At 32.7% G+C, this 25,295-nt stretch overlaps 1 protein-coding gene, 2 long non-coding RNA genes and 1 pseudogene across 56 annotated transcripts; all 4 read left to right on the top strand.

Annotated features, from left to right (window-relative positions):
• Window positions 1-4,549: 4,549 nt before the first annotated feature.
• Window positions 4,550-7,028, top strand: LOC146944583 (protein FAR1-RELATED SEQUENCE 5-like; annotated as a pseudogene). Its single transcript, XR_015028144.1, has 2 exons — window positions 4,550-4,664; window positions 4,889-7,028. The product of XR_015028144.1 is annotated as a protein FAR1-RELATED SEQUENCE 5-like (transcript).
• A 76-nt stretch (window positions 7,029-7,104) lies between these two features.
• Window positions 7,105-8,201, top strand: LOC146944584 (uncharacterized). The gene is made up of 3 exons (XR_015025971.1): window positions 7,105-7,230; window positions 7,315-7,407; window positions 7,501-8,201. It is a non-coding gene; the product is annotated as an uncharacterized LOC146944584 (long non-coding RNA).
• Window positions 8,202-10,120: 1,919 nt separating this feature from the next.
• LOC146944585 (auxin efflux carrier component 4-like) lies at window positions 10,121-20,305 on the top strand. Of its 50 annotated transcripts, none has more exons than XM_085742943.1 (18): window positions 10,121-10,246; window positions 10,713-10,738; window positions 11,009-11,061; window positions 12,450-12,691; window positions 12,925-13,005; window positions 13,078-13,184; window positions 13,811-13,844; window positions 14,013-14,579; window positions 14,824-14,885; window positions 15,075-15,189; window positions 15,696-15,749; window positions 15,842-15,893; window positions 16,138-16,287; window positions 16,382-16,619; window positions 17,722-17,816; window positions 17,961-18,118; window positions 18,238-18,421; window positions 19,905-20,305. In XM_085742943.1, exons 4-7 carry the CDS (start codon window positions 12,624-12,626, stop codon window positions 13,816-13,818), a joined length of 264 nt encoding a protein of 87 aa, XP_085599069.1. In that variant the 5' UTR covers window positions 10,121-10,246; window positions 10,713-10,738; window positions 11,009-11,061; window positions 12,450-12,623; the 3' UTR covers window positions 13,819-13,844; window positions 14,013-14,579; window positions 14,824-14,885; window positions 15,075-15,189; window positions 15,696-15,749; window positions 15,842-15,893; window positions 16,138-16,287; window positions 16,382-16,619; window positions 17,722-17,816; window positions 17,961-18,118; window positions 18,238-18,421; window positions 19,905-20,305. The 50 variants fall into 50 exon arrangements, 6 of the variants coding, with proteins under 6 accessions (XP_085599069.1, XP_085599071.1, XP_085599067.1 ...); XM_085742945.1 differs by having other exon boundaries at window positions 16,441-16,619; window positions 17,961-18,035; XM_085742941.1 differs by having other exon boundaries at window positions 14,013-14,051.
• A 497-nt stretch (window positions 20,306-20,802) lies between these two features.
• On the top strand, window positions 20,803-23,564 carry LOC146944586 (uncharacterized). 4 transcript variants are annotated; one of them, XR_015026017.1, is made up of 5 exons: window positions 20,803-21,093; window positions 21,624-21,702; window positions 22,040-22,517; window positions 22,696-22,848; window positions 23,265-23,564. It is a non-coding gene; the product is annotated as an uncharacterized LOC146944586 (long non-coding RNA). The 4 variants fall into 4 exon arrangements; XR_015026016.1 differs by having other exon boundaries at window positions 22,045-22,517; XR_015026019.1 differs by having other exon boundaries at window positions 22,094-22,517.
• The last annotated feature ends 1,731 nt before the right edge of the window (window positions 23,565-25,295 follow it).

Below are 25,295 nucleotides of genomic sequence, written 5' to 3' on the forward strand. Positions count from 1 at the left end.
GAAGGCTGCAGGACTGTGAAGTAACTGGTGATAATGAAGTGAATCCAGATGGTGAGCTAGTACACTTTGCAATGTTTGCAGACACTGAACCTGTAGATTATATGGCTGCTTTGAGTGATGAAAACTGGAAAGAAGCTATGCTGGATGAACTGAGTTCTATTGAGAAGAATCAGACATGGGATTTGGGAAAGCTTGCTTACTTTCTGAGAATGGAGTTTCTGAGAACCTCAAAGGGATTGTTACTTCATCAAGCAAAGTATGCTACTGAGATATTGAAGAAATTCAATATGTTAGACTGCAATTCATCAATCACTCCTGTAGATTCTAACATTAGAAGTGAAGTCATAGAAGAGGATGAAGATGCTAGCTGATCCAACTATGTTCAGAAGTCTTATTGGTTCACTGAGATACTTATGTCAAAGCACATAAGCTATTTAGTTGGAATTGTCAGTAGGTTCATGAGTAACCCTAGTAAAACTCATTTCTTAGCAGCTAAGAAGATTTTAAGATACATAAATGGTACTTTACAGTATGGAATCTTATTTCCTAAAGCACAAGAAACTAAACAGCTCAGCATGACAGGCTACTCTGATGCAGACTGGTGTGGAGATAAGATAGACAGGAGGAGCACCACAGGCTTTGTATTCATGCTGCAGGGAGCACCTGTGTCATGGACTTCAAAGAAGTCAATTGTGGCTCTCTTTAGCTGTGAGGCAGAATATGTTGCAGGTTCAGCAGCAGCTTGTCATGCAAACCGGTTGAGGAATGTTCTGGAGGATCTTATGATCAACATTCAGCAACCTATCAAGCTTCTGATTGACAACAAGTCTGTAATAAATCTAGCTAAAAATCCTATTGCACATGGTAAAAGCAAACACACAGAGACTAGGTTTCACTACTTGAGGGATCAAGTGAACAGATGCAAGATCAAGGTTGAATACTGCTCAACACTTAATCAAGTTGCTGGCATCTTCACTAAACCTGTGAAAAGGGCCCAATTTCTGAAGCTTAGAAGAGAGCTGGGTGTGTTTTGCTTTGATGGTTTGAATTAATAGGAGTATTAGTGTGTAATTCAAACTAGTGCATGCTTTGCATTATGTTAGGGTTAGTTACTTGTTGCTTAAGTAAAAACTGTTTCCCTAATTTTTAGCTAGTTTAGTTTCAGCTTTGTGTGGTTACTTGATACTCAAGTAACAAAGAGTTACTCTCTTGTATATAAATATTGTAACTCTCATTGAATAACACAGCTTTTACACAATTCATTATCTTTTCTACTTCAACTCTCACAAACCCTAATCCTTCATAACAGTTTCTATTTTCTGTTTTCTTCTCCACTAAGAAACCCTCACAAACTCCCAATACAACACTGTTTTACCCCAACAATTATATGACCATTTTAATTTAGTGGAATAATATTTTCAAAACAATTCCCCTCAAAAAATATATTTTCAAAACAATTTCTAAACATGAGTTCTAGAAGTTGGGGCACACTTGTTTGCCTTTGAGGAAAGCTTAAAACCAAGCAAAATGTATAACAGTTAAATAAAAGAATTGACCTACAAAAGACATTAAAAAGAGAGTGAGTCAGTAGTGTTGCATGACTACTATGCATCAATATCGGTCATCTTTTGTGAGTGTCTTAGCAGAAATTTCTGGCATTGTGTCAGAATTTTGCTTTCTCCAACAACTACCGTGGTATTGCATTGTTACGGTTGCTTTTCAACTTTTTTATGGAAAAATTAATATAAAATTAGAATGTGATTTTAAACTATAAATTTGAGGTGTATTGTGTGATTAAGTGGGACCCAATTTAGAGTTTTAGATGAGTGGTAGGAATATTTAAAAAATGTAGTTGAATGGTTTAAATAATTGGGAAGTGTGAAGTAATATAATGTATTATGTGGGACCCATTTATACAACTCATATGGGTGGTATGGATGTGGTTGCTCTAAGTCTATAATATCAAGTGAGAGAGACAAACTATGGTTCATTGGTTCAAAATAGGGTGCATAGTAATATTTGAGGGGATTCAAGGTAAAAAATACAAAGAATATTGGGATGTTTATTTATAAGTTGAGGGGGCTCAGTTGAATCCCCTGGGTTATACCTAGCTCCGCCCGTGCTTGTAATCCTGGAGTTCATCACCATAATGAACAAATCAAAATATTTTCAAATGTCATGAATTTTTTTGTCTAATGATGCCTTAACTCTTAAAAATATCTTATCCTCTTGTAAGAGCAAAGGGTGCCTTACCAACATAGTTCTCAATTCTCATGGATTCTATGTTGATAAAATCCATTGAACCCTATTACCTATATCATCACAAAAACTTTTAGGCTATTCTCATGTTTAAATACCTTTTCTCTAGCTACATATTTTCAACAACCATTTTCTTTGATTTAAAAACAGTGAAGATGGATTAGGGTTTTTAGTTTTCACAACAAAAGAAAAGAAAAGTATTATGGAAGGTTCATTTGAAGACCACTTTTCATGATCTACTCATTGTAGTGATGAGCTTCCTAAATAGATTAAAGACGAGAAAATAAAATAAAGAAAACTTTATTAAAACAAGAACAAATTATAAGATTGTGTTATTTTATGGTGAAAAGTGATGAAACCCCAAGGCAAGGCTTGAATTATTTAGAGCATACGCACTCTGGATTCGTGCATCAATCAAATTACAAGGCTTTATGATTGTTATTTACAAGTGATCATCTAAGCATCTCAAATGAAAAACAACAAAATTTTAGTATTGAGTTGATACGAATGTAACCCTTGGTTACAAGCATCTGTAGCAACCATTGGTAGTTAAGGCTTAAACATTTGATTTCCTTGCTTGATTGATGACGGCTTTGGAACTTATGATCATAAATCTGAAGTGATTGATGACCACTGATTTTCCTTGCTTGAAGTGTTGAGACTTGGTCTTCATTGCCATTAGGCTTTACTTGGCCAACAAAAATCCAACATTTGTAATAATTCCATCATTTTTGCACCATTTCTTCCTATTCATCTTGAATTATCCTATATATTTAAGACAATAGAAAATATAGTGAAATACAAATAAAACATAAATAAAAAAATTTAATTTATTGGAAAATATTAACGAGTGCCCCCAGAGCACTCTTTAAGCATTTGAAATTTAGGATATTTAAAGAGTGTCCCGGGGCACTCGTTAACAAGACCCTTAAAGTTGTAAAAAAATAAATGGCCAAATACCACGTTTGGTCCTTTTAGTTTGACAGAATTTACAAGTTAGTCCTTTAAGTTTCGAAAATTTCAAGTAGGTCCTTTTAGTTTGACAGAATTCCCAAGTTAGTCCTTTAAGTTTCAAAAGTTTCAAATAGGTCCTTTTAGTTGAAAAACTATTTCACCGTTACCCTTACTGTCAGTCAATAATTAACTGATGCTGATGTAGTCGTTAAGTTGTTGACTTGGATCAAAAAGCTGCCTTTTAAAAGCTCCAGGGTGTCAAAACGTTACGTTTAATCGTCACAAATGATCATTCTAGCACTATAAATGTTGTTTAATAGTGCTAGAAATGCATTTGTTGTTGTAAATAGTTGTCTTTCTAGCTTTATAAATGATCATTTGTGACCATTTAACGTAGCGTTTTGACACCCTCGAGCTTTTAAAAGGCAACATTTTGATCCAAGTCAACAACTTAACGGCTACATCAACATCAGTTAAACGGAGACTGACTGCAGGGGTAATGATGAAATAGTTTATCAACTAAAAGGACCTATTTGAAACTTTTGAAACTTAAAGGACTAACTTGGAAATTCTGTCAAACTAAAAGGACCTAATTGAAACTTTCAAAACTTAAAGGACTAACTTGGAAATTTTGTCAAATTAAAAGGACCAAAAGTGGTATTTGGTCAAAATAAATATATGGTACAACTTTGTCCCAAGATATTTTAAAGAGAACAAAATACAAGTAAAAAGGATTAAAAAGTCAAGTATTTTTTTTTTAAATTTTTTTTGACTAGATACATTTTATTTTTTGAATCATTTTTGCTTATATCTTATTACATGTAAGTAATTTGTTTTACTCAATTTGACTTTTTGTGCCAATATTGGATCATATATTGATATATAGGTTGAGGTATGATGTTATTGTAACCCCTTTTTGAAATTTAGGGTTAAACATGTTTTTGGTCGTTATAATTATATCAACATTTCTTTTTAGTCTTTCTAAAAAACTTTTTTGACTTTTAGTCTCTAAAAGTTTTCCATCACCATTTTGTGTTCATACTTTTAAATCAATTCATGTGGTTGTTTAGAAAACTAGGAAGTATATATAAACGGAGAAATTCTTATGTGCAAACGAACATAACACGTCATCCTATACAAACAACCAATCAGAAATTTTTGTTTAATAAAATTAAAATTAAAATTAAATAATAGACACGTTCTTTCCTTAGCATGTTTGGAGCAGTTTTTTTTCTACCTTTTTCTTTCAGCCTGATCTTTCCTTCTTGTTCCCGCTCCTTAAAACTCAACCGTTTCTTTTTATTATCTCTTCATTGTATCTATCGTTCTTGTGCTCAGGATATGACTTTCATATTGATGGTTGATTTCTCCCTCATAGCAAGCACTTTCCATTAACATTTCAACAAAGGATCCACCGTCCAAATAAAAACAAATTGTACAATTATAGCACTGTAAGTTCATTATCAACTACATTACGTTACACTTTCTATTGATATCAAAAAGTGGTTGTCAAAATATCATTTCTCTATTTGATATGTAGCTTTTTGATACAACATACTTGTTATGTACTTGTCTTGGCATATATTGTTTATTATTATAGTAATTAATTAATGTTGTTTGGCTTTGATATCAGTATTATATTTATTATATGGCTATTCTTTTTTGTTTAAGGTAGTACTATTGGTAGGAGAAAATGGAGATAAATGAATGTCAATCAGTTGAAATTGATGGATGCAAAGATATTTTTCTTGGTCAAGTTGTGAATAACAAAGATGAAGCTTATAATTTATATCAAGCACATGCCTTCAAAACAAGATTTAGTGTAAGAAAAGGGAGGGAGTTATATTATGATAATGAGAGAAAAATCACCCGTTTTAAAGAGTTTTACTGTTCCAAAGAAGGGTTTAAGAATAATGAATATGGAGGTGAAGTGGCTTATGAAAGAGCTGATTCAAGGACAAATTGCAAAGCTATGGCGAGGTTTAATGTTAGCAAGGAAGGAGTTTGGAAAGTTACCAAGTTTGTATTAGATCATAATCATCAACTTGTACCTCCTGAGCAAAGACATTTGTTGCGGTCCATGAGAAATATGTCAAATGTCAAACGGGACCTCATAAAGTCTATGGTGAATTGTGGTATACGAGTTACAAATATTTGGAATTATTTAGGGGAAGAGGTCGGTGGATATAACAATCTTGGTATAACATTGAAAGATATGCATAATTATGTCTACACTGAAAAGTTGAAATTGATTGAAGCTGGGGATGCTCAATCTTTAGTAAATAACTTACAAAATAGACAAGCAAAAGATTCTATGTTCTATTACAGTGTGCAGCTAGATCAGGAATCTCGTTTGACTAATGTCTTTTGGAGAGATGGTAAATCTAAAGTTGATTATGATTGCTTTGGGGATGTTGTGATATTTGACACTACTTATCGTACCAATAAGTATGACATGATTTGTGCCCCATTTGTTGGGATAAATCATCATTGGCAAAATGTCATGTTTGGTTGTGCTTTGTTGTTGGATGAAACTTCAATTTCTTTTAATTGGTTGTTTAAAGCATTTTTAGAGAGTATGGGAAACAAACAACCAAAAACAATATTTACAGATCAAGATCCAGCTATGGGCAAAGCAATTGGAGAAGTAATGCCAAATACACGTCATCGACTGTGTTTGTGGCATATATCAAAAAATGCTCCTTCACATTTGGGATCTCTCAATTCTAATAACAAGTTTCAAAGCTTATTTAATAAATGCATGACAGGTTGTGACTCAGAAGAAGAATTTCAAACCACTTGGGATGAGATGATGAATACATATCAACTTCATGGTCACAAATGGTTAAGAAGCATGTATGCAATTCGCAGCAAATGGAGCACGGCATATAGTAATCATGTATTTTCTGCTGGTATCAAATCTTCTCAAAGGAGTGAGAGTACAATAGTGCTTTGGGAGATATTGCAGGAAAAACAACATGTCTCTCACAATTTTTAGTGGCATTTGAGAAGATGGTGAAAAGGTGGCGACAATTAGAGGTTGAGAACGAATTCAAAAATAGTCAGAGTGCGCCTCCTCGTGTTATAAACAGTAGTGAAACTCTACGACATGAATCTGTGGTATATACTCACAAAATCTTTACACTTTTTTTAAATGAGTATCTTAATGGGGCAGGTGGAAGCACTTCCGTGGAGATTGGTCGATGTGATAATGTGTCATATCATGAAGTTGTGTTGAACATCATCCCCAATAAAAAGTATATCGTGACTTTGGACTCATCCACTTCTATGGTTAGCTGCAGTTGTCACAAGTTCGAATCTATGGGCATTCTTTGCAGTCATGCTTTGCGGATTTACAATATTAAAGGTATTTTAAAAATACCTGACCAATACATCTTAACAAGATGTTCAAAAAATGCAAGGTCTGTGATTTATGAGCATGTTAATAAGAGTTCAGAAGAAGATTCTACCTCCAATTCAATGACTGATGGTGATGATTCCGGTCTTCTTTACCGCAACGCTATTCTGAAGTCTTTATACAATTTAGTTTTGGAATCCCAGGAGGACAAAAAAGCACAAAAAATCATGTGAGAATTGCTTGATATTGGAGTTAAGAGGGTTCGAGAATGTGTCAGCAAACCTGACTTAAATTCAACTGAAGAAAACATTGAGAACAATTTCTCACAAAATGAGGATAATGAAAGCTGTAAAGTTTTGAATCCTCGTTTCGCAAAGACGAAAGGAAGGTCTAGTGTTCGCCAGAAAGGACATTTTGAGAAAAGAAAATGATCAACTACAAAAGAAAAAAAAATAAAGGTGAAAAATTAAACATATTTTTTATAGAGTACATTATAGTTATATATTTAATGTAAGAACTATTTAATATCTGCTTTATTTTCAGAGAAACGTAATGAAGACTATGCAAGTAATTCTCAAGTGGGTGGAGTGGCAAATGTTCAAAATTGCACAAATGAACCTTATACTAATGTTTATCCTTCATTTGATGCATCTCAACAGGTTTATCACATTCTACCATCATTATAAATTTAATATTTCTTACAATTGTATTTTAGCTGACAATATTTTTGATATCCTTAACAGCAACAACATCCTTCAAGTTGGGGTTTAAATGCTACATCAACTTCATTTAGTAACTTGCTACATGGAATGAACCCGTTCAATTATTTCAGCCAGGTATTTTGATTATAATTTATTCTTGTTTTTTAAATGATATATTTGACTGAAGTATTGTTATTTTATCGGTATCATTGAATTTTATTGTTGCAGGAATCTTGTAATTTTGGTCGGATACCACCAAGTAGCAATTATCAACGTAGACAATGATCAAGTGATCTGAGATGATACTTTTTGTTGGTACTATTTGGGAGTCCAATCAAGTGGTTCTTCCCTGCTGTTTTTTGCTATTTTGGTCCGTGTTCTCTGTTTGCAGTGGTACCCTGCTGCTGCTTGTCCTTTTCTGTTTTGCTACTGTGCCTAATCGTTAGGTTTTTGATTTGGTTTTGTGCCTTATTGTGTTTTTTGATGGCGTGCTGAAGATGCAGTTTTTTCACTACAGATTCGGTTTTGGACAGTCTGTAATGGGAGGTTTCGGTTTTTACGTTCATAACTCAAGTTCAGTTGCGCTTCAACAACGTTTTTGTGTGTTTGAAATGCACGTTCATGGTTTAAGCGAGTATCAGTCAGTTTTCATTAGTGTTGTGGCTGATCGCTTAGTTCCTTGTGCTGGAATCTTTTATTTGTGTTGTTTTCTTTTGTTTCATATTTTTTTACCACTGATGCAGCGTTGTAAAAACTTTGTTACTACCTTAGACTATATATTTCTGATTCAAATCTTGATGTCCTCTGTAAAAAATTATGTGAGGCCTCACATGATTATATTGCACTTTCTGATTCACTTGCCAGTAGAGTAGTCATAAAATGGAGTTAAATCTTATGAATGGAATGTCATTATAGGATACTTTAATGTATTTTTTTTACATATTTTTAAGTAGAGGCTCTGTATATTATTGTTGCGTTAATTATAGCTCAATTTCATCAACATATTCCTTTAAGATTTACAAATCTGTAACATATATATTGTAGAACTCGTGTGGTTCATCTAAAGGATAGTGGATTAAATTAAATCTTCACCATTCAATCTTCATATCCCCCACACCTATGATGATACATGACTTATCTCTAACACATTGAATCAAATCAGATCCTCAATAAACAATATATACCTACAGCCTAAGTAAATACTACCTCCGGTCCTTTTTATAAGAAATAAATGGGTCAACAAAAGTTATGTATGTGGTGTATATTATAAACCAAATATATCAATTTTAGTTGACCGATTTGTTTCTTGTAAAAAGGACCGGAGGGAGTATTAAATCAGGTATCTATTGAATCCAAATAGATACCTGAAAAATTCAAGACTGTATAGCTTTTTTTTTATGATGGTTGCTTCATCACTGATCTTTGTTGCTATATATGGTTTCTTTCATGCTAAAAGAGAGAAAAAGAGATTTTCGACTTGTATTTTTTTCTTGAACTAAAATATTTTTTGCCAGTAGTTAATAAGTGTTCCCATAGTTTGCTAACAGATGTATACTAGAAAACTTTGTATTAAATTTTTTCGGTTTGTATTCGAAAATTTACTCTCGTAAAAAAACATAAGAAAACGTAAGGTATTTTAATATATATGAGGACAAAATGAATAGTTTACACAAAATATAGGAATGAAAGTCTAATTGTTATGGTATCCGATAAAATCTACTAAAAGAGAAAAAACAACAAAAAATAATTCAAGTTGTGTATTGATGAAATCCTTGAGAAATGAGCAGAAAAACTATAACAACCATATTGAGGACTTAAGAAATAACCAGAAAAACTATAAAAACTACCAAAACCAAGATATCTGGCCAAATAACATTTGAGTACATTACACCCATTCATGTCAAACATAGACGTTAAATTTAGTAAATTTATAGGTATAATAAATAACAATATTGGGTTTTAGAAACGATTAAACAACTTATTTATGTACAAAAACAATCAAATTTGGGTGTTCAAGGTTTTGAGAAGCATAAACAAATGATTATCTACAAAACAGTTGAAAATTTTGTTTTTTACTAATAATGGTTGAAGAACAAATAACGTTAAACTACCAGATCCATATTGCAAGCACGAAAAACATTATAAATCAACAAAAAAACATTAAACTACCGATTAAACCTTGATTTATTCATTAGAAGCAGAAAGGATTAAAAATCGAAAACCTAAAAACTTCATGCAAGCTAAGATCCAAAATATATGGAAATAAATAAGATTCGAGTAGAAAAATGAGGAAGAACCTGATCGACGAAGCGAGTTTGTAGATATGAGTTGTTTTCCTCAAAATATTCTTGAAAGATTGTTTTTTGGACCTTGAGTGTCATTCGGCTTTTTTTGAGAGAGGAAAAGTGGGTGTGAGGGGGTAATGGTGGTGGTTTGGGTGTGTGAATTGATAATGACAACCTTCACACAATGGACGATAGTTTGCATGGTAGCATATAAATGGTTAATATAGTGCAGTTTTTTGTTCATGTCTGAAAAGTTGTTTAAAAATTGCAATTAAGATTGAAATTCCAGATTTACCATTATTAATAAATGATAACTTAGTTAAAATAATAAGGGTAGTATTGTCCTATTTTAAACCGAAAAATTGGAGCATTTCTAAGGCATCAAAGTGAAAATTGTGGACAATAATCTACTAAACTAAATAAGAAAATTAATGTCCGTGGAAATTACCATTTTGCCCTTCTGAGGGGCATTTTGGTAATCCTGTAATTTGAGAGAAGGGCATTTTGGTAAAATCAACGGGTATCTTGGTAATAATATTGGAAAAGAGAAAAGAGAGAGAGAGAAACGGGAACGGAGAAAGAGCTGAAAGAGAGGGTGTCGAGGGAGAGGAGAGGGACGGAAGAGAGAAAGGGTAGCCGCCGTCGACATCTCCGTCCAACACTCCGATCTGCACCGATTTGCATCAGAGGTATCCTCTTCATTGTTATTTTCCCCCTCTCCCTCTGTTCTGTACGCGTTTCTCCCTTTCCTCCTTCAACTCACCACCGCCGTCTACCAATTTTCCGACCGGCGCCGATCTGTTGTTCCGTTTTGTTTTGTTTTTCATGAATCTAAAGTCATGCATGTCCTCTATTGGTAATTGGAATAAGATTAAGAGCTGTTTGCAATCTAAAGTGATCCTCTTCAGATTTTTTTTTATTGAATTTATGTTCTTGATGTTGAATTATTTTTTGGGTTATTATCAAAATTTAAACTTGCATGTGATTTATGTTTGGGGTTGAAATTTTGTTTCTGATAGATTGTGTTCATCACAACAGATATTAGGTTTGAAATAGAAATCTTGGGGTTTTATGTTCTTGATGCATGTTGATTGCTTTTCTGGGTTATCATCAAATATGAATTTGAATGTTGTTTTGGTTCTGTTTGTGATGCAGGGATTGTGGAAAACAAGTGTATTTGGGTAAGTATTAATATTTTGATATAAGATCAGTTACATATGTGGTAGTTAAAATGGCTAAAAAAATTGTTTTATTATTAAAATTGGTATAGAAGCAGACATGATGTTTTTGTTATTGAATTGGTTTTTTATTTGATTTTGTTTGAAAATTTGTTTTTAAATGTGTTACATTTTTGAGTTTTTGGAATCTGGGTTGTTAAAAATTAAAAATGGAGTGTTGGAATAGTGTTGGTTGAAAATCAAGTAACATGCTCAATGTGATCCAAATTGCAGGTTTTGATGGTGTTGAAATTCATGGAGCTCATGGCTACACGATCTTTGTTTTGGTGAGAATAACTACTACTCAAAATTGTTTATATTAGAAACACATTTTCAAAAGAACTATGTGGGGTTCTGAATTCTGTTTTATAGAATTTCTAATATGAGATGTGGCCTTTTTTATGTTATTTAACACTGAGAATATATTTTTGTAACCTCTATTAATTATAGAATTTCTAATATGAGATGTGGCCTTTTTTATGTTATTTAACACTGAGAATATATTTTTGTAACCTCTATTAATTATATGTATCAAATTTGTTACTCTGGATTGTATCTTTCAGTTGTGATGAAGGAGAGAAAAAGCTTTAACAATCTTTGTTATTCAATTGGAGGAATTCCCTGCTATTTCTCTGTTTGCTTATTTTAGATTCTGCATTTAACTTATGACATTAGAGCTTATGTATGATAGCAGAAACCTTGGGAAGATAGTAACTGAGGCATATGCATTTAGCTTATGACATTAGAGCTTATCAATGAAATAATGCAGGAAGATATTTCATAAGATATTGGCATTAATTCAACTAGAATGGTTTTCATTAAATATTCATGTTTCTTCCTGTTGATGAATCAACCTTGGTCTTATTGAAATTTGTTGGACTTTGTGATCCTTTGTGAGATATGGAACAAAAGCTATAAAACTTTTTTCTTTTTATTTTATAGCTTTTGTCTTCTACAAGTTTCAAAATTGCCTTTTAGTTTTCTTTCCAAAGTTGAGAATACATTCTGGTGTGATATCTTTGATTTCGTATTGAAAGTTAGTTTTTTCTGGTTTGAGTTTTAAGTGTCTTTGTAGAACTCACTCCTTTTTCTACTCAATATTTATATTTTTTGTTTTAGCTTCAATTTCTATGTGTTGTATGGTTTGTTGTATGCAGAAAGCTGATGTTTTAATCTTTAAGGGTTTAATTTTCTGGTTTTGTTTTGTTTCTTTGCAGTTTTGGGTTTATTTTCTCATGTTTCATCAGGTTGATTGGTTGAACAAGTTTTTATTTGATATGTGGTTCTGGTAGTCACTGCTAATTGTGTATGTAGTTATAGTACAATTGTTCAATCAAGTTTAAAGATTAGTAATTTAAAAGAAATTAAAGCCATTGTATTAATAGTTTTTTGGATTAAAAAGAAGATTGACATGGGTTTAAGGTGCAGGTGGCTTGACTTAACCCAATAAGTGACATTATTGCAATGTTTTTAGCCACTTTTGTTTGGTGAAAAAATTATATGAATTTTGAACGCTTAGTGGGGTGTATTCGAATGAGATTATAAAGCATTTTAAAAGAGTTTTTTAAGCATGTATTTGAAATTGGGTTTGCAAACCATTTTTCGTATCCTGAGATATTTTCATCCTGAGATCACAAACGTTCAGATAATGTCCCTGATCTTTCTATTTTTGTAGGAGATTTAGCTGCAGATGTTACAGATACCATGTTACTTGAAACTTTTTCTGATAATTACCCTTCAGTTAAAGCTGCTAAAGTTGTCTTTGATGCCAATACCGGACGCTCAAAGGGTTATGGTTTCGTCAGGTTTGGAGATGATAGTGAACGGTCTAAAGCTTTGAATGAAATGAATGGTGTTTTCTGTTCTAGCAGGGCGATGTGAATTGGTGCTGCAACTCCTAGGAAATACTATAACAAGGTATGGCAACTTATATAGCTCCCCATATCTAAAATTTTACTCATCATATAGAAGAAAAGAAATGTGGCACAGATTCAATTTGGAGACACACTTTTAGACCTTTTTTTATGCTCAAATTGTATTTGTTCTGCTTTGTATTTTTGTTAAGTAACTTATGGAATTGCATTTTTTTACTCATATAAATGTATACTTTGTTTTACGGTATAATTGGCGATATAAGTAATTACTTGCAGGCTGCACTTCCCCAAGGAAGGTATTGTTCCCTTTGTGTTTGCCAAAGAATACAATCTCCATCCAAATATACTCAGCAATGGGTGAGTCTCTTTTTCTTTTTTTAAATTTACATCTTTGTTAAGAGAAAATGCAAGTGATTATGTGTGTTGCAGGGTTATATTTGGTATGTTGATTGCATTGCTCATAAGAAAATGTTGGATGCAAATCAATTATGATGTTGTGGCTTCAAGGGCTCATTCAAACATCAATGGAAGGAAATGTATTAATTAGAAGATATTGAATTCTATTAGAGGACAGAGAAATTAATGATATACAGTATAGCAGAATGCTAAATATATATATATATATATATATATATATATATATATATATATATATATATATATATATATATTAATTTTGATTCAAATGAAAGTTGGGTTTGATTTTTCCCACATTTCCAGCTATCCATTCCCCTTTATTTGTTAATAATATGTCAATGGAAAAATCTTTTGATTATAGGTAGGAAAGCTAGAGATTGCAACCTATGAGACTCTTGAGAGAGAGAGATCAAATTTTTGTTAACATTAATATCAATGTAGCAAATATATTGTTGTGTACTCTTTTAGGCAAATGAATATTAAAAAGAGTCTTAAAATGACTTTTACTTTTTAATTACCAAGTTGCTACATAAACTGTATTGTAAATAATATATAAAAGCTATTTCTATAGCATTGTAATATTGACTAAAAGCATAGTGGATTTTGCTTCTATAAGTTTAGGACTTGAGGATATATAGATTAAATTGTATGATTCTTCCCCATTTGTCTTGCTTTAATTATATTCCTATTTGCATTTCATTAATTGAGATTCTAAATTATGTTTTTCTCTAATATTACTTGGCAGGCTCATAGAGTTGTTGATGAAGGTTAGGAATGAGGTAAGTCTTTTGATCAGTCTACAAAATGTTGTCTATGTATAGTACTAAGAGAATTCAAAACTCAGTTTTGCTTATATGTTGCTTGATTGTATGTATTTCTGAAGGTTAGGGCTGAAAAAGATTGTTGGTAGTTATTTTATTTCCTATTTTTTTTTTTTTTGGTGACAGGAGATGGAGTAGAGAAAGTTGAAGAAGGTGCTGAACAAAGTAATGAAAAGAAACAATCTAACTTTATATGTTATCTGAATTTGAATAATAATCATTGTTTTTAGCTTCTATTCTTTGGGTGCAGGATTAAGATCTAATATTCAAATATGGAGGCTATATTTGTTATACTTCGCTATGATACTTAAAAATTATTTTAGAGTGATCTATTTGAATTATTTTAGAGTGATTTTCTTATTAATTGCATAAAGTTTCAACTTGAAAGGCAAGCACTTTCCAATGCTCAATGTTGTTTGGTTTGCGCCTCTTCAAAATTGATTGGTTTGACTATGAATATGTGTTATAAGAATATTTTTTACAAGTTATTGCAAATTGATCATGGCTGCATCAAATTTATGATCATTTCGTACAAGATATTTTTGTGGCCTTGGCGCAGATAGAACAATTTTTCTTTGAATTTGGTTCATTTGACCGAGGTCAGTAGAAACACAATGTATTGAGGTTTGGTTGATGGATAATGTGACAAAGGAGATGAGAAAGAAACTATGAAGTTGTTGGTTATGTGATAATGTTAGTGTTTTTTCTTTTCAGTAAAATGTTAGTGATTTCATGATATGGAAGGTTTTGATGTTTATGGTTCAGAAATTGTTGGATGCAGTGGTTTGAAATAAGCAGGATTCGAAGTTATCATGATGTCTCATTTTTTTAAAACGGTTTTTGAAGAATTAGCAATTGATAGTAGAATTGAGTTTCTTAAATGTCTAATATTTTCCAGAAATTTGACCACTTGCTTTTATGCAAATGGTTGCTGCAGATTGGTTGAGATCTGACAGAAGGGAAGATGATCTTGGTGGCCGTCCTAGGAGCATTGTGCAGGTTGGCTTTGGTGTTTTGGTTCTTGATTTTGATTATATTTAGCCATCAAGTAATTACTTATATATTTTTTTTTATATTATAGGTATTAGGTACCATAGGTCAGGATGTTAATACTGCAATTTGTAGGAAAGAATGACTTTTTTTTTCTAATTGAAATTACTTACAAATTATTTATAATAAACCTACAAGATGAGATTTGAAGGACTCCTCATACACCACAAGATGAGATGAGAGAAGGAATGAGCTACTTTCTTTAGACAATTTGGAATGGAGTGCCAAATTATTGTAGATGATCATATCATAGGTTTGTACCTCTTTTTATGGTGTTTTTCATTTTACAATCAATTGTTTTATGCTTGGTTGATATCACTTTACAGTGATATAAATGATTTTATATGTGATTGTAAAATTGCATCCTTCATTTTCCTGATTTATTTTCTTATTTTTTGAAGGCGGTGAAATTATTGAGTGGGTTGTGTTCTCAGGATTTCTTTTGGTTTCCTTTTTTGTTTGTTTGTTGTTGTAGATGATCTTATATGTGCCTCTATATTGATTTTAATGGTATTTTTCATTTTACAAGTAATTGTTTTACACTTCGTTGATGTGTAGGCAGTTTTATAGCTGCAGATGCCTATTTGAAATTAATTTATGCAATTTGAAATGACAAGTTTAAGTTGCCATACCACAAAGCCCTTGATTATTTGTTTGAGTTATTGCTTTGAGATTATAACTATTAGGTTGCGTAGTTGTTAGTGTCATATTTGATATTGATACTCTGGTTTCACTTTCCTAATGATTATGATGTTGCAGTTTGAAGGTTGCATTAGGATATTGCAAGTCAATGGACATAAATATGCAGCAAAGGTGATATTTATGAGTTTAGATGTGGTGTTAAAATGTCTGGCTTTGGCTATCTCATCCTTCATTTTCCTGATTTCTTTACATCATTTTTTCAGGTTGCAGGATTATATGAGTGGGTTGTGTTATGAGGGCTACTTACGCATCCAGGTCAGCTTCTATTATTTTTTGGTTTATTTTGTTGCATTTGGTTTCTTTGTGTTGTTTTTCGATTATGTCAAATACAATACTACCAATTGTGATTGAATTTGATAACAAATTAAGTGTGAAAGAGATGAAAAAATATATGAAGTTGAAGCTTCTAAAAGTTGCTAAAGAATTTGTTCTTCTTGCTCTTCTTTTGTTCAATGATTGAAATTTGGTGTCTCTTTTTCCATGGTTTCAATGTTTTCAGAACCTGCTGCAGCTGCTTGCAATCTCTCTATGGCGTGATAGTCTTTTATTCCCTCACCATCAGCTGAATCAATCTCTTTGTTACTTCTAAATTATGAGTTACTGATAATCATCCCGAGCTCATTGTTCCTGCTCTGCAGAAATCTCTAAGGCAATTAAAAAAAACTTCAATAATTACCTATATTTGTAGTTTTGTTCATGAATTATGAATATTGATTTGAATGTATACGAGTTTGTTTTTGCAGGACTCTTCAACTAGAATACTTAGACCTTATTTTGATCCATTGCCCAATTACTAAACCAGGTGAAGTTAAATACCCTCTTGAAGTATCAGAGATTGTGGAGTTTGATATGAAGGGTGTGTGGACATCATTGGAAGAATGTCAAAAACTTGGTATATATCAGATATGGATCATCCTGTAACAACATATATAAAAGAGAGCCTACAAAGTAACCTACTACAAATATAAGTTACACCTCAAGGTAACTTATATTTCATTAAAAAACTTATATATAATCACAGTTTAAATATTTTCCAATCATAACAGTATTTTTCTTTAAACGGCTTGAAATTTTATATCAGTTTGATGGATACCTTTGATAATTAGTGTCTATCGCTGAGTATGGTTTATGTGTTTACGAATTGAGGTTCTAAGATAAATTGAAGAAATAATAGTTGTTAGATTCTGTAACTATCAGAATAAGTATTCTATTTTATGCATCAGACCTCTCCTTATATGTGTAACATTCGGAAGCACATACATAAAGTATAGCATCTCTAACTACCATGATTAGTATTCATAAAGTAATCGTATCTTGGCAGATAGTATAGTATATCTCTTATGAAAAACATGAGCAATATTTGAGACCATGCACCTATATAATAAGTACATATAACTTTTTGAAAGCAGCAGCTTTGCTTTCCGGTGTCTCAAAAGTGGTTGACTTCACTGCTGTCTCAGAATATATATCAACCTTTTTCTGTAGCTACCTCTTCTGCAGGTTGTTTATAATATTACATACAGTTCAGTGTCCTTACTGTAATATGTGGCTCAGCTGCATCAGAATTCATAATAGCATGTTCTCTACTCCAGCCAACAACCAAGATAAATAAATTTATTTACTTTACCATTTTGTTGACCGATGCAAATTGCTTTGTTTTTGTTGTTTTACTTGACTTTTTTTACTCTCAAATATAAGCAATCTTCAATCACATGCACTGTATTTGTTGCTATTGTTTCTATAATGCCCTTCATCGGTGATAGCAGACAATTGAAATTAGAATGACACTTAGTTTTGCAGACAATTGATATCCACTTTCACTTTATTTTTGGGAATGTGCTTATAAAAATTCATTTGTTTAATGGCTAATTAGAGTAGTTAATGTAGTTAAGAGTTGTTATAGTCAGTCCGTTATTCGGATTAGTTAGAGAGTATGTGTGTAAATAGGAGAACACATTATAAAAGTTCCGCATTGATCTCGGCTAAGAAAAAGATGTGGTAAACTTATCAGGCAATTTTTTAACTGTTGTCCATGATTATTATATTTTACATACTTATTCTGAAAGTATTTTCATTTTCATAGGGGATAAGGCTGTGCTGGAAGATGATTATCTTGATCATCAAACATTACCTCTTCAAGATATTAGTAGACATGCAGAATATATGGACCGATCGGCGGTGAGTATTCTCAACTATAATTAGTGTGTTACATTGCTAGCATTCAAGGGCTATTAATGAGTAGTTCTAATTTTCAAATTAATGTTTATAATTTGAATTTCTCTTCTGAAACACTATTGTCTTCTTTTAAATTTTCTTCTCTAGGTGCTCTTCTGGGCAGTTTGTTATTTCCTCAATCCGTCTCTTTTAAGAAGAAAGCAGCTACCACCAAAACTGTTGGTAAGAAGGCAGCGGGTAGTAGCTCTAAAAATAGCCATGCGATGACCTCCTTTATGCCTTCTCCATTATTAGATTCCGGTTAGGTAGTTCTATTCTATGATCCAAGAATCTATAATGTGCGGTTCTAATTTGCAAGTCAAATTTGATAATTTCTATCACTCTGATGAAACATTGTTGTTTTCTTTTAAATTATCTTCTACAGGTTCTCCTATCATGGGTAGTTCATTATTTTCTCGGTCTATCTCTTTTATGAAGAAAGTAGATGCCCCTAAGAGGTTGGTACGCGCATCCAAGCCACCGGCTGCCTCCAAAACTGTAGGTGGTAAGAAGACAGCAGACAATGGCTCTAAACATAGTCATGCCACGAGCTCATCTAAGCCTTCTTGGTGGGTAGTTCTAATTTGCAAATCCAAAAGATTTCCCTTTCTGTTTTCTTCTCATTCATTATATATCATATATGTGTGTCTAAACCAATTAGTAAATGTCACACAAGCATGTCCTGAACCAGAAAAGGTTAGTTGTAATGGAAATGTAATGTGAAGTGGTAGTCTTTTAGTGTCTATACCGTGAGTATGGCTCCCAATTGAGTCCTTGAAAAGTAATGTGTAAGATTTATGTGAGTTTGTGTTAATTATTTTTGGTTTCTTATGAGTGAGGCAATCCAGTTTCGGAAGTTTTGTTACTATCAAAAAAATTGGGTTGAAGCTATGTGTTTATATGTGCTGTTTGGAATGTGTTAATTTAATTCTTTTCCTCTTTCTTTTCCACTTCACCAACACTCACCAATTCTGCATGACATAATTTCTTTCTTAGCAGAGATGTGTCTAACTGAGTCTATTTGTTCTCCTGTTATCTCTATTTGATCCTTGCTATCTGCTTTTATAGCTGCACTTTCCACTCCTGAATATTTATGCACATGATTAGTTTGGACTTTGGATAATTAAGCTATGGTTTTGAACTGATTTTGAATTGAAAATAATTAATGGTGACAAAATCAGTGAATTTTATTACCTGAAACTCCAACTGCAATCTTCATGGCTTTGAACCTTGATTTTTTGTTTGTTCATTGACACCTTGATCACTATCTTTTGCTGCAAACATTTCACAATCAAAGATATATAATTAACTTTTGTTTTAAAAGACATCACCAACTCTCTAGAAAATCAAGTCATAGAAACTAACATATCATGTGAACTAATAAAGAAGATTAATATACTAATCTTTTCTTCGAAAGTTTTGGTGGACTTAGTTTTTCAAATATTGTTCACTTATAATGATACAAATAAAAACAAAAATATCAATCATAAGCATTCTTCTCTTCTCCCTCTTTCCCTACATTTTCCCTCTCAATTTCCAAGCAAAGGCTATATAATTGAAAGTACGTTAATTGAATTTATAGTATTGGCAGCTCTTTGTGAGGCTCAGCTACTGATTTTTGTAGCTTCCCTCTTTAAACTGAATTGTTTTCTTTGTTGAATTGTCTTTCTTTCTTGATAATTGCAGACCAAAACTAAACATTATTAAAGTCATGTTATATTTACACTCTTCTTGAGACCTGTTTTAACCCACTCAAAAGTTTGTTTTTCCTTTAATTTGGAAATAAAGAATACAAAATACCTTAATATCTAATGGATTATATGAGATCAGATACTTAGTTTGTAACAGTATTTATTAGCGGATACTCGAACTATAACGTTTGCTTCAACCATAAAAAAAATAAAAAATTGCATAAGAACCATAAGAGTGTTACAAAGAAACTTCTCTCCATTCCCCTTTATTTTAGGATTCAAATAAATTTAGATGTTCAAACTATAGTAATTATCATCCATTCTTTGACAATTTTCTTTTATTCTTGGTTTTTGAATTTAGAGGATGTGGAGACACACAAGACACATAATTGCAAGGTAACAACTGCTGACAGGAGGAATGTTGAGAAATCTTTAGGTGGTGAATGGTCTGACTTCGTCATAGATCGCGACTTACAAGAGGGTGACAAGTTGATCTTTGATTTGGAAGATCCACCAATCAAAATGTACGTCAGACACATTCGCGACCAGTAAACAACGAAAGGTAGTGGTTACTTTTGGAATTGAAGATGATGAGGCCATTTTGGAAATTTAACTTTGTAGTCCATCAAACACAACTACTTTAGAATCTATGTGTATAACTTCTGTTTTGGTTTCGTTTATGGTAGACCTATCTAGGATTTGATATGTTACGGATCATGGTTTTTTATATTTATATGCATGTAATATCTATATTTCGAATCAGTTTACTTTTAAGCATATTAACAAATATGTGTTTGCCAACAAAATTATCCGAAAAAAAGCAATACACCCCGTGCGAAGCACGGGTTTGTAACTAGTATCCTTAAAAAAAGTTTGCCAAAGTTTTAAAAAAAAAATACGACAGGGGCAGTTGAATAATTGTGCTAGACATTGATTTTCATATATTGATTTGCCAAAGTTTAAAAAAAAAGTTTACAACAGGGGCAATTGAATAATTGTGCTAGACATTGATTTTCATATATTGATTAGATATAAATATTTGATTTGATTTGATGATTAAAATAATTCTCCATAAAAATGTCTAAACATTTTTTTTTTTGGTAGTGAAAATGTCTAAGGAAAAAGATTGGTGAACACCCTTCTCCATACCACTCTTCCATACACCCCTTATGTGGCATGGGTATTTTTGTAATTTCGCAAAAGACATTTGAGTAATTTCATCACACCATTCCCTTATTCACTTTCTTCTTCTCTCTTCTGTCATCCCAGAGGCAGACCAAGCCTCCGCCATCAACACCAACGCCACCGCCGCGCCTCCGCCATCACACCCACTACAAAAAACCCGCCATCACACCCTCTCTCTCTCTCTCTGAAAACCTCAATCTCGCCTTCATCACCCTCAATCTCCCTTATCCCTCTCCCTGTCTCTCGAAACCTCATCTCCCTCTCACCTTCGTCAACCTCAATCTCCCTCGCCGCCACTTTTGTTTCTCAGAATCTTGTTTGCTCAAACCACACTCTAGATTCTCACTAGAAATCCATCTAGAAAGGTTAGTGAATCACAATACCCATGTTTATATATTGATTTGTATGTTTCTAAGTTGCGATTTAAATTTTAGGGTTTCTGATTTGGGGATTTTGATTTATGTACTCCTTCGAATTTGATTTGCGACCGATTTTGTGATTTGTTTAGATTCTGATTTGAGTTGTCTTAAAATTGGGGATTTTGGTCATGCGACCAATTTATGTACCCATCTTCAAATTTGTGATTCTAATTTGGGTTGCCTTAAATTTGATTAATTTTCTGCCAATTTTTTCGATTTAGGATTTATTTGGTCATGTTTACAAAGTAATATTAAATTCATGTTGTAGCTTCATGCTTTAATAATCCTCCCTATCTTTATGGTATTTGTGTATTATTAGTATGAGTAAGATTGTGATTTTAACTCTGTCTGTAGATTTTGGTTTTGGATGAAGCAGATAGAGTATTAGATATTTATTCCATTAACAGATAAATGCTATCATAAATCAGTCGTCTAAGCTTCAATGAACTGACTTATTCTCGGCTACTTAAACTCAGGCTGTGGAAGAGATTGCCGATGCAGGATTGAGGGACCCTATATGTGAGGGTTGAAATGTGAGAAGAAGTAATATCTTTGGTAAGATTGGTACATAAATCTCCAACATTGGTATTTTGTTCTAAAATTGTCATAAATGTATGGGATGTTATATGTAGCTCACTTGGTGGTACTATTAGTGGTCTATATATTGAAGAATTATAAATATATTAGGTTGCCTTATTTTTTTTTTGAAGAATTATTAGGTTGCCTTATTAATCAGCTGCATGGTATTTTAGTCTCTATTGGGCGCCTAATTCCCGATAGGTTGAGATGGAAGTTGCAGATATGGGTTGTGAAATAATGTCTTCCTATTAAAATGTGTTTTAGGTGAATTAATGTCTCTTTTTATGGCCTTTGATTTTAGTTTTTATTGTAGTTTAGGTACAATGTAGCCTATCGACTCGTGACTTTCCTGCAATATTTTTGTCAGTGATTGCTAGCGCATTTTATGGTTTTCTGCAGCAAGTTTCCTCTGTTGAAGCGTTCAGTTAACCGGTAGGTCGCGTGACTGGAAGTGGGAGTTTTTCTTGGGTGTTGGTTTTAGGTGATGTGGCTGCAGTTTTTCTTGGTGGCTGCAGTTTCGTTTCTGCACTTGTTTTCTGCTATGCTTGGCCTGCCCTGCAACATTTTTGTTGGTCTAATTAGGACCGGTTGAAGCTGTTTCATTAGGTTTAGAGAGGGGAGGATGTGTTGCTGTCACATGGCGCCTTGTGTGTTACCTTTGTTGGGTGAGTGCAGACTGTGTTGTTTGGAATGCAATGTACATCAACAACCGGCTAAGCAACTGGAAACACCAGAGAACGGAGGAGTTATATTTTTAGAGAACTCTCAGATCGTCGAAGACTGTTTAAGAGGTATGTGGTTCATCTTTGATTGTAGTATATGTTGAAATTGCTAAACCAAATATCAATTGCTTTATTGGTAAACCAAATATCAATTTCACATGTGATAAACCCAGTAACATGCTTTATTGCTTTATTAGACATTGATTTACACTTTTATATAACTGACTTCAGAACATACTTGCCACAGGTTTCCGCTGCAAAGGTTTTTGTCTTGGACTCTTCTAGGATGGAAATTGAGTCTCAGCTTCTGCCTATATCTAATATTACCGAGCATACAAAAAAATGTCAAGACATATATAGAATTCCTGATGAAGTGACTAACTTCTTTGGTTCATCAAATGTAAGTTCTTTTATGACCCTATCTTTGTTCCTTTCTTTGACGAAATAATGCATCAGGTCACTTGTTGGATTGTATATGTTCGTAGCTTTAGATTTTAGTTTTTTTTCGTCAAGCCTGATGAAGTTTGTTATTTTACATTTAATTTAGGATGATTTTAGTGAAGAGAGTTAAGTACCTGTCCAATATGATAGATGAAACTAGTATTTCAAGTTTAAATGATCCAGTCATGTTTTACTTGTTGTGAACTTCTGATACAATTGTAGGCCAATAATGACCCTTATGTTAGTTTGGTGCTTTTCTTAGTTCGGTTCAGAGCACGATCAATCTTGTGTGGTATTTGTTTTACTTTTTCTGTAATTTTGTGGAAGTTTCGTCAAATATTTTAGCTAACGAAGTGTATTCTTTTTTAATTTCAGCAGACATATGTTGCAAGTGAGCCTAATTCTCCTTTGAACGGAAGAGGATCATGTGTTGGAAGCAACATCTGATTTTTTTTTTTAGATTATATATAAAGGTTTAAATCAAATATCAAACAACACTTGGTTGATTATAGAAAATTCGAGTTTTTATTTGGAATGGAAGGTTTAAAAGAGATATTGACTCCATGTATTGTTATGACATGTCTTTTAGAGGGAAGACATATTTTATGTTATTATTATGAATTTGTGTTATGTATTGTCACATTTGATATTGGTTTATATATGGATATTTTGGAATTGAGTGTACGGATAAATTTAAATCTTACAGTACCAATAAATTGCTATTAAAAACAAGCATAGATTAAATAAAGAAAAAAATTATGTAACAAAAATCAATTATATTATTTTTATATTAAAGGAGGTTAAAAACTCCCACAAAACAAACAAAAAATTTTTTTTTTTTAAAAAATATCCATGTATCTAAGGAGGTTAAAAACTCCTGCAAATTAAATACTCATATTGCGGAGGTTTTGGATCTGAATACCAGCGGTCACTAAAAACCCCCGCAAATAATTTGTGGGATTAGTATATGCGGGGGTTTTGAAAAATCCCGCAAAACATTCCGCGGATCACCATCACAGTTAGGTATTGCCAATAAGCCAAAGTCCTGGAGTTTTGTGGTAGTGAAAGGAAAGTTGATCCCACAACTAAAGGAAAGCAATAAGCCAAAGATATTTGGCTTCATTTGATCACTGCACTAAAAGCATTTTCAACCATAAATAACCTGTTTTACAATCGGCAAGTTTATCACGCCTAAAGACGGACAAGTTCTAATTTATGAAAAAAATAGTGGTCACGTATATGTAAAAATGTGGTCATACAGACCATATATTTGGCTAGTTTTTCTTTCCCAGGTGTAAATAATAACGTTTTAGGCGAATCGAACGCATGATCTCATTTGATCACTGCACTAACAGTCTTTCCAACCATAAATAACCTGTTTTACAATCGGCCAGTTTATCACGTCTAAAGACGAAGAAGTTCTAATTTATGAAAAAAATAGTGGTCACGTATTTGTAAAAATGCGGTCATACAAACCATATATTTGGCTAGTTTTTCTTTCCCATGTGTAAATAATATCGTTTTTAGGCGAATCGAACGCATGATCTCATTTGATCACTGCACTAACAGCCTTTCCAACCATAAATAACCTGTTTTACAATCGGCCAGTTTATCACGCCTAAAGACGGACAAGTTCTAATTTATGAAAAAAATAGTGGTCACGTATTTGTAAAAATGTGGTCATACAGATCATATATTTGGCTGGTTTTTCTTTCCCATGTGTAAATAATATCGTTTTAGGCGAATCGAACGCATGATCTCATTTGATCACTGCACTAACAACATTTCCAACCATAAATAACCTGTTTTACAATCGGCCAGTTTATCACGTCTAAAGACAGACAAGTTCTAATTTATGAAAAAAATAGTGGTCACGTATTTGTAAAAATGTGGTCATACAGACCATATATTTGGCTAGTTTTTCTTTCCCAGGTGTAAATAATATCGTTTTAGGCGAATCGAACGCATGATCTCATTTGATCACTGCACTAACAGCCTTTCCAACCATAAATAACATGTTTTACAATCGGCCAGTTTGTCACGCCTAAAGACGGACAAGTTCTAATTTATGAAAAAAATAGTGGTCACGTATTTGTGAAAATGTGGTCATACAGACCATATATTTGGCTAGTTTATATTTCCCATGTATAAATAATCTTGTTTTATGCAAATCAAACACATAATCTAATTTGATCACTACACTAAAAGCAATTCCAACAATAAATAACTTATTTTACAATTTACGAGTTTATCACGCCTAAAGACGGACAAATTCTAATTTCTGAAAAAATAGTGGTCACACATATTAAAAAATGTGGTCACACATACCATATATTTGGCCAGTTTATATTTCTATTTTTGTTGATACATTTGATGATCTTCTCAATCCTCTATCTTCTTTCTTCA

The sequence above is a fragment of the Medicago sativa genome, chromosome 2, assembly GCF_051527215.1.
Source record: "Medicago sativa cultivar Bolivia chromosome 2, Bolivia_mono, whole genome shotgun sequence".
Taxonomy (NCBI): domain Eukaryota; kingdom Viridiplantae; phylum Streptophyta; class Magnoliopsida; order Fabales; family Fabaceae; genus Medicago; species Medicago sativa.